Source organism: Hyperolius riggenbachi, chromosome 1 (assembly GCF_040937935.1).
Source record: "Hyperolius riggenbachi isolate aHypRig1 chromosome 1, aHypRig1.pri, whole genome shotgun sequence".
NCBI classification, from domain to species: Eukaryota; Metazoa; Chordata; class Amphibia; order Anura; family Hyperoliidae; genus Hyperolius; species Hyperolius riggenbachi.
Genome location: NC_090646.1, coordinates 224,571,957 through 224,581,619, shown reverse-complemented (window position 1 = coordinate 224,581,619; position 9,663 = coordinate 224,571,957). Strand labels below are relative to the sequence as shown.

General features: G+C 43.8%; 1 protein-coding gene across 2 annotated transcripts in view; it reads right to left on the bottom strand.

The window, feature by feature from the left end:
• The window catches only part of GAR1 (GAR1 ribonucleoprotein), a 32,449-nt gene that overhangs the window by 2,002 nt on the left and 20,784 nt on the right, over window positions 1-9,663 (bottom strand). For both annotated transcript variants that reach the window (XM_068270465.1, XM_068270457.1), the window contains exons 4-5: window positions 5,782-5,841; window positions 1,930-2,083 (exon numbers count right to left, since the gene is read on the bottom strand). In XM_068270465.1, the coding sequence (XP_068126566.1) occupies window positions 1,930-2,083; window positions 5,782-5,841 (214 nt within the window). The remainder of the gene's footprint in view (window positions 1-1,929; window positions 2,084-5,781; window positions 5,842-9,663) is intronic.

Sequence of the window (9,663 nt, the reverse complement as noted above, 5' to 3'; positions counted from 1 at the left end):
GTCCTGTCAGACTTGTCAGCCTGTGTCTGGAAGGCTGCCAAGTTCTTCAGTGTTGTGGTTCTGTGATGCATCTCCCCCCTCCTGGCCCCTCTATGCACACTGCCTGTGTGTTATTTAGATTAGTACAGCTTCTCTCTGCTCTATTATCTTTTGCAAGCTGGATAAATCCTCCTCTGAGCTGGCTGGGCTTTCACATACTGATGAATTACATACAGGCACAGCTGTCTGCACTCTGCAGGAAGAAACAGCCTGACACTTCAGTGGAAGATAGCTGCAGGGGGAAAGAAACACACAAATGATCTCTTGAGATTAAAAAGGAATGCTGTATACAGCCTGCTTGTGTATGGATGTATTTTCTATGTGTGGACATACTGTACATCAACCTACTTCCTGTTTTGGTGGCCATTTTGTTTGTTTATAAACAAACTTTTAAAAGTGTTTTTAACCACTTTTAATGCAGCGGGGAGCAGCGAAATTGTGACAGAGGGTAATAGGAGATGTCCCCTAACGCACTGGTATGTTTACTTTTGTGCGATTTTAACAATACAGATTCTCTTTAAGTGGCTATACGATCAGGAAAGATTTCTGTTTCTTAATTAAGTTGTCCGGAGGCCAGGAAAATTCAGCATTGTAACTGCACCTATACATTCAGGTAGACTTTATATTGCCTAAACGGTTCATAAATCTGAACACCTGATTCCCCAATTCTTGCAATTTCAAGTTAATTGTAAAGCCACCAAACATGCTGTCTTTACCAAATTTGCTATGTAGGTCAGAGCATATTGTGGGAACATCATAACAGCATTTTTAATAAGGATTTTTGAGAAAATAGATAACTCTTTGATGGGAAAAACACATTTTTAAACCAAGAACAAGTCTAGATTTACCTTGCCATATGGTTATTGGACGTGGAAGGAAATCAGATTACCGAGGGAAATTAACATACAAACTACATGCAGGTAGTGTCCTGGGCCAGATTTGACATGGGGACCCTAGTGCTGCAAGGCAAACGTTTTAACCACTGTACTGCACAAACTAAAAACAAAAAAAGCTGTTTTATTTTCTTTTACTTTAAAATACTGATCACATGACCTGTAGCCAGCTCTTATAAATCCATGTATATAGAAGATATAACTCTCTGCATCCCTCTACTTCAGTGGCTGGAAAGCATACTGGTTAAGGGCTCTGCCTCTGACAGAGGAGACCTGTGTTTCGAATCCCGCTTCTTCCTGTTCAGTAAGCCAGCACCCAGCACCTATTCAGTAGACCTTGGGCAACACTCCTATAGCGCCCCCTTGTGGCTGCAGCTCTGGTGTTTGAGTTTGCCAGGAGAAAGGCACAATATAAAATGTTCTGTGTCTTGTCTGCTCTTGTGTGGTATAAAGCCCAATCTACACGATACGATTCTTTGTACGAATCGATTACGATTCTATTTACAATCCCATTAAATCCGACATGTCTGATCAGAATTCAATTTGCCAGTTTTGCAATGGCAAATCGAATTGAATCCCGATCGAACATGTCGGATTTCATCAGATCGTAATCGAATCGTATCGCGTAGATTGGGCTTTATGCCAGCACCCAGCTGCTGCATCAACCTGTGCATGTGCTGCTGGGCAGATCAGGGGGTGACATAAGTTCCACTGTTTACAAGGGGGCTTTTCACATTTTAGACAAGCAGATAAGGCTGTAATGCATCATGCTGACCTACTTATGAAAAAGCTACGAAAGAAAAGCCTGAGCCACAGACCACAACATAACTCATTGCATTTTACTGGCACAGGGCTTTGCTGTATGCAGGTGATCAAAGTGCTGAAAATCACCTAGAAAACGCTGCAGTGCAAACTAGGAAAAACAGAAAAAAGTCTGCAACACAAACACAATCACAGGATATCAGACATTGGCATGAAAGAACCACTGAATACAAACCTCCACCTCTTCCACCACCAAATCCTCCTCTGCCACCTCCTCTACCGCGTCCACCTCCTCTTCCTCCACGACCTCCTCGAGGAGGTCCCTTCTCACCAGGCGGCCGGGGCAGGAACCTCTGCAGTGGTAGTAGCTTTGCTGGATCTATGTAAAACTAGGGCGAAATAAGAAAGAAGATCAGCTGTCCACTCAAAAAATGTAAAACTGAAAAACTGTTATTTAGATAAAAAAAGGCAATCAAAAATACATTTAAACAATGTCAAACCAATATTTTTTTTCTACACAGTTCCTAGGTAGAGGAAGAGACTCACGTGTACATTTTTGATCATGTGCTATCTGGCTGTGTGGGTTTGTCCAACCTTGGAGAATGAGATTAGTGGTTGATTGAGAGGCTTCATGATTAAGGCTAGTTACACACCAGCACGTTGCGTTTAGGGGACGTTATAGGGCACATAACGTGCCCCTAACGCAACGCCTGGTGCTCTCTGATGTGGACGTCAGAGTGAGCCGCGTTGTGCAGCTCACTCTGGCATCCGTGATGCGTACCCTTGGACGCATGCAGCATCACGTGGTCCCGCCCGGCCAATCGCCGCACAGAGCGGCCGCTCCAGGAAGTAAACACTGTACGTCACACCGTGCAGTGAATATTAATTAGCCATGTGCCTGGCCGCTCCCCACTCCTCCCCAACACTACTGAGCATGTGCGCACAGTCTAACGCGGCTTAGCCGCGCATAACGCACAGCATGCAGCACTCTCAACGGATGTGCTGCGTTACAATGTAACGCAACGTGTGCAGTGTGAATGGGCTGATTGATTTTTCATTACTGTGCGGTGGGGCTGCGTTACAGGCTGCACTAACGTGCGCCTGTAACGTCTTAGTGTGTAAGCAGCCTAAAGGGAACCCAAAGTGAGAGGGCTACTGAGGCTGCCACATTTCTTTTAAGCAATACAAGTTGCCTGGCAATCCTGCTGATCCTCTGCCAGTAATACTTTTAGCCATTGACCCTGAACAGGCATATGCAGATCAGGAGTTTCTGACAATATTGTCAGAACTGCCGAGATTAGCTGCATGCTTGCTTCTGGAGGAATTCAGCCCCTACTGCAGGCAAGTAGATAAGCAGGGCTGCCAGGCAACTGCTATTGTTTTAAAAGAAATAAATATGGCAGCCCCCCATAACATGCTCATCCTGGGTTCACTTTAAAGGATAAGCAAGGCGACTAAATAAACAGTTTTACTTACCTGCTTCTTCAAGCCTTAAGTCATTTGTGATTCTTCAGGGGCCCACTGGCAGCCTCTAAGGATCGCCGATCCCTGATGGTTTTCTGTGCATGCACGGGTGTGCGCCATCATCAAGAGCGTACTGCGCCTGCGCAGTAGTACTATGCAGTATGTGCATGTGCAGAAGAGACAGACTCATCAGGGGTTGGCAATCCTAAGAGGCTGACAGCGGTGCCCGGAGAAGACTGGAGCTGTGGCAACGGACACAAATGACTTCTAGGGGCTGAAAAAAGCCCCAGGCAAGTAAAACTACATTTCTTTGGTCGCCTCGATTATCCTCAATGCTGGGCATACACGAGTCGACCCGGCGGCTCGATTAGCCGCCGGATCGACTCCCGCCGCGTCCCTTCGGGTGGCCGGATCGATTCCCGCTCGTCTCCGCGGGCGCTACTTATCTTCCGCTCGATTCCCCGCTATTGACCGCCCGCGGGGATCGAGCGGGGTATCGATCCGGCGGGTCATCGGACCTGTCGGAAATTATCAATCGATCCATCAGCGGCTCGATTGATAAGGGCGCATCGGCCCGTGTATGCCCAGCATTAAAGAGACTCCGTAACAAAAATTGCATCCTGTTTTTTATCATCCTACATGTTCCAAAAGCTATTCTAATGTGTTCTGGCTAACTGCAGCACTTTCTACTATGACAGTCTCTGTAATAAATCAATGTATCTTTCCCCTGTCAGACTTGTCGGCCTGTGTCTGGAAGGCTGCCAAGTTCTTCAGTGTTGTGGTTCTGCTATGAACTCACCCTTTCTGGCCCCTCTATGCACACTGCCTGTGTGTTATTTAGATAAGAGAGAAGCTGCTCTAATCATCTGGATAAATCCTCCTCTGAGCTGGCTGGGCTTTCACATACTGAGGAATTACAAACAAGGGCAAAGCTGTTTGCAAGAAGAAAAGAGCAGCCTGAAACTTCAGTGCATGGGGGAAAAAAAACACACAAATGATCTCTTGAGATTCAAAAGGAATGCTGTATACAGCCTGCTTATGTATGGATGTATTTTCTATGTGTGGACATACTGTACATCAACCTACTTCCTGTTTTGGTGGCCATTTTGTTTGTTTACAAACAAACTTTTTAAAACTGTTTTTAACCACTTTTAATGCGGCTAGGAGCGGCGAAATTGTGACAGAGGGTAATAGGAGATGTCCCTTAACGCACTGGTATGTTTACTTTTGAGCGATTTTAACAATACAGATTCTCTTTAACCACTTTACCCCCGCGCGTACGTATTTCTCCGCCCCTTTTCCCATCCTTTAAAAACCAGGGACGGAGAAACACGTACTTTCCGCGTTCCCGACGCTGCCCGCGCTCCCGCTCGTAAACACGCCGCCCGCCGCTAGTAAACACGCCGCCGCCCGCTCGCCCAGAGATCAATGAACGGGAAAATCCATTCCCGTTCGTTGATCTAAGCCCCGCAATGATCAGCTGCTCTCCTATGGGCAGCGCGATCATTGTGAGAAAAAAACTCACGTGTCCAGCCTCCTTAGGTCGCATTAAAACAAAAAGTTACTGTGGCCATCTTGTGGCCAAATAGTAAACTACACCCTACACATTTTTCACATACAAATAAATGACTTTTACACATAAAATTAACTCATTACCTCCCACACTCCCCATTTTTTTTTTATTTTTTTTTGTAATTAAAAAAAAATTAAAAAATTTACAATTAAAAAAATACATAAATAGTTACCTTAGGGACTGAACTTTTTAAATATTTATGTCAAGAGGGTATAACACTGTTACTTTATAAACTATGGGCTTGTAATTAGGGATGGACGCAAAACTGAAAAAAATGCACCTTTATTTCCAAATAAAATATTGGCGCCAAACATTGTGATAGGGACATAATTTAAATGGTTTTATAACCGGGACAAAAGGGCAAATACGTTTCATGGGTTTTAATTACAGTAGCATGCATTATTTAAAAACTATAATGGCCGAAAACTGAAAAATAATTATTTTTTTCCCCACATTTTTCCTATTTTCCCATTAAAACACATTTAGAAAAAAATAATTCTTGGCATAATGTCCCACCTAAAGAAAGCCTAATTGGTGGCGAAAAAAACAAGATATAGTTCATTTCATTGCGATAAGTAATAATAAAGTTATAGACGAATGAATGGAAGGAGCGCTGAAAGGTGAAAATTGCTCTGGTGCTCAGGGGGTAAAACCCCTCAGTGGTGAAGCGGTTAAAGGCTCATACACAAAGCTCCACCAAACTGCCTCATTGTAGTCTGATTTTGATCTGTTAGATGACAAATCAGATGTGTGCAAACAACTAGATGAGCAACTGATAACAAGCGGCTTGCACAATCCATCACATGACTGTTGGGCTGATACCCTGCAGTTGTATGATGCAGTTTGAACAACATACTAGTTTTGAATGCGGCTGTGTCAGGCAGCTTGTTTTGCTTGCATGCACAGTATTTAAAATGTGTTGGTCATTTTGTTGGTTGTTGCACAGAAAATACAGTCATGTTATCTGAAAAAGCCAGCTATAAATCTAAAAAAGAAAAAGAAACAATTTGGGCAGAAATAAAAAAAGGCAGATTAGCCATAAGCACTTACCTTCTGTAGCTTTTTAAAAGATGATGCCTTCATGTTTTCTGATAGTTTTATAGAAAAATACTGAAATAAATGCGTTAAGGATTTTGTAATAAACATGAATCAGACTACCTAACATTCAAGATCTCATCTTCAACTTTAAATGTAGTCCGCGTAGTAAATGTAGTTTGACTGGCCAGTCTATCTCACCAAAGGCTTTCCCAACATTCAAACTTATGGAGCAAAGAGAATTAATGATAATTGCAAATAATCCATGAAGCGCTCACGTTTCCTTGCACTGCAGACATACACTCCTGATTCACTGCAAATACATTAAAGTGGTCCTGAACTCTTGCACAGAACAGAAAGAAAAAATTTAAAAATGCACCCTGCATGTATTTAGAGAGTTTAGCCAGTCTAATCCCCCCTCATTTGTGTCTAATCACAAGTTGTAATTGTATCCCGTGTCACCTGACTGCCATGGCAGATATGCTCATCTGAAAGCACAGGATGTTAACAATATGTCAGCTTCCATGAAAGCAGGAAGTAGACAGTGAAGATTTATGTAGGATTTGTATCAGCTGTAACAAACAAATGCACTTCTAGAAAAGGTTATTATGCTATTGCATATCTTTCAGAGCCGAGAGGAAATTCAGGGCTGCTTTAAAGGATACGTCCAGGCACAAAAAAATAAATAAATAAATCCACTTACCTGGGGCTTCCTCCAGCCCCTGGCAGCCGTCCTGTGCCCTCGCCACAGCTCCGGTGGCTCCCGGTCACCAGGTCACCTTCTTTTGCGCTCCACCGCTGACGTTATCAGCGATGCACTGCGCAGGCTCAGTACATCACTGAAGACGTCAGTGGTGTAGCAGTGGAACGCAGTAGAAGCCGACCGGTCGGGTTCTGCAGTGGAGAAGACCGGGAGCCACTGGAGCTGCGCCGAGGTCACAGGAAGGCTGCCAGGGGCTGGAGGAAGCCCCAGTTAAGTGGATTTTATTATTTTTTTGTGCCTGATGTATCCTTTAAAGTGGATCCGAGACAAACTTTTGTGGGCTTCATTTTTGTGCCCCTCACATATATTTTCTGGGGCGTTCTTCCCCTCAAATGGTTATTTTTATTATATAAGTTGCTCAATAAACAAATAAACTACTAGAGCCCCGCCCCCAGCTCTTCCAGCGCCGAGGCGCTTGCAGTTAATCATGGGGCTGAGGAGGCACGTCACATATCTTTATTTGCATTTGCCTGCCCCACTGCTCACTGACTGGTGGAGGCAGGAGGCCGGTGATTGGTGGAGGCGATCTAGGCTGGAGCAGAGGCAGGAAGCCGCTGTCAGGGGGCCATGGGCAGCACGCACTAGCATCCAGGCGGGCAGCCGTTTCCCCTGCAATCGTCTCAATCACCCACTGCCAGCCGCTACTCTGACCGCATATCAAAGTGACCCGCTGCACCGCTATGACAGGACAGCGGGTCACCTATTAGCGTGCATACAGGAAGTCTTCTTGTATGCATGCTGATAGGCAACCCGCTGTCCTGTCATAACTGTGCATCGGGTCGCTTTGATATGCGGTCAGAGTAGCGGCTGGCGGCGGGAGATTGCTACAGTTACAGGGGAAGCGGCGGCCTCGGGGCAGGGACAACCATACTACCCAATACCGACTGGGGCTACTGTGATGTATAATACTACTCTCCCCATAGTGTGTGTGTGTGTGTGTGTGTGTGTGTGTGTGTGTGTGTGTGTGTGTGTGTGTGTGTGTGTGTGTGTGTGTGTGTGTGTGTGTGTGTGTGTGTGTGTGTGTGTGTGTGTGTGTGTGTGTGTGTGTGTGTGTGTGTGTGTGTGTCTTACTCCGCCCCCATATAGCATATACAGTGATTTCAGAGGCAAGGGGGCGGACATGGGAGTGGAGTTATCACAGGCTGAGGGGCGGAGATTTGCCTGTGTTGATGTCAAGCAAAACATGGCTGCACTCGTTTTACAGGAAGAAATAAATCCTATACCGTTGAAGCGGTTTTCAGCTACTTTTGCTGTGTAAAACATCTAAACTTTAGATAAGATATACTGTATAGACAAGTTACTTGCTATAGTTAATTTTTCATCTCGGATCCACTTTAATTTAAAAAAAAAAAAAAAAAAAAAAAAAAAAGTGTTTACAGTACAGGTCTTTTTTTGCATTGCAGTGCCAGAGTAAAAAAACCATGATCTTTGCACTTTGTCAGCTCAGTTGCAGCACCTGGGTGGCTGGTCGCTGGTTTAGCCGAGTCAACTAGAAATCTTCTTAATGGCTGGGCACAGCTATTGATGAAGCATTGGAAGGTGGGAGAGCTTTCACCATGGTACAAATATAGCTTGACTGAACTAGATAATCTGGACTTTAAAGACCGATGGATTGGTATGGGGATGGACAAGCTTGATTTACAATTTGCAAATGACAAGCTGATTTCACTGGACTCTATCTCACAATTTGCCAATGGTCCATAAGGTTCTACTACAGTTTAAGTTTCTGAGACGAAAACATGCAATTAGGAAGCAGGCCGATACGTATGCATTTCAGCTAAGTTCGTCACCTATATTTAATAAAATTGCTCAGGTAGGTGCTAAACAGGGCCTCATACCTTCATGCTACAATGGGTTACTTGCAGCCTCCTATAGAAAATTACCTCTGAAATGTAAGGAGTTCTGAGAAAGGAATATACCGGGCCTCTCGTGTATTGGATGGAGGCTCTGCAGGCAGTTCCTTTAATGGTCGGTTAATGCTACTCTGAAATGTATGCAAATCCAGATAATTCATAGAACCCACTATACCCTGAAGCATCTGCATTGTCTTGGCCTGATTGCTTCACCAACCTGTCCTAGATGTGCTAGAGACCATGGAGATCTTATCCATGTGCTCTAGAATTGTCCCAAACTTAGGAGGCATCAGGGAGGGAGGGGTGTTCTCGATATCATTATTAAGGCGTTTCAAATAACAGTTCCTTGACCTGTCCTCATATACCATATATATTGGTACTTTTGAAGACAGTAGTGTGTCTGATCATTCAGTATTAGAATTGCGGGGAATTAGGCCTCGTAGGTTTGCAGACAGAAGACTGATTCTTAGGGGTGGAAGAATTCTTACCCTCCTACCCAGAATATGTGGATTATGCAAATTATAATCTCTTAAAGTTTGAGAAAGTTATCTATGCACACAGAGGTTCCACTACCAAGTTTGAGAAAATCTAGTGCAACTGGCTAGCTGCAAAGGATTGCCTAATCTCCATACTCCATCCAGTGACTGACTAAGCATTACCTTGTACTCATACTGTGCTGCATGTTCTGGTCTTTTTTTGTATTCCTGTATTGTCATTTTGCTGTATGTCACCTCTAAATATTGTCTGTAACCTAAACTAATGTCCAGCGCTGCGTAATGTTGGCGCTTTATAAGTACAATAAATAAATAAATAGATCCTGAATTAGTTCAGGATTGAATCCTCGCTACAATGGGAGTATCTCGAAGATTCTCGAAAAGAATGTTAACGTACATTGATGTATGCTTGCTTGATTTTAATGTGTATTGCATAATTCATGAAACATACACTGACTTTATATGCCACTGTATCTGCTGTGACTTCAATACACTATGATGATGTTGTACGAGTGTGAGGCAGAGGTACATTGGGTGAGATACTTCATGCAAGAAAATGTGGATGGGGCACTGACCTTAGACCAATAACTGCTAGGTATTCACAATGTGCATGTCCTGAATGGAAAAACACATAAGTAAAACTGGCTAGGTACACACTATACAATTTTCTGCCAGATTTACCTGTCAGTTTTTTCCAACATGTCTGATTTGAATTTCGATCGATTTTGCAATCGATTTTCCTTCAGTTCTATGAAAAATCGATCAAAAAAAGATTGAAGAAAAAACG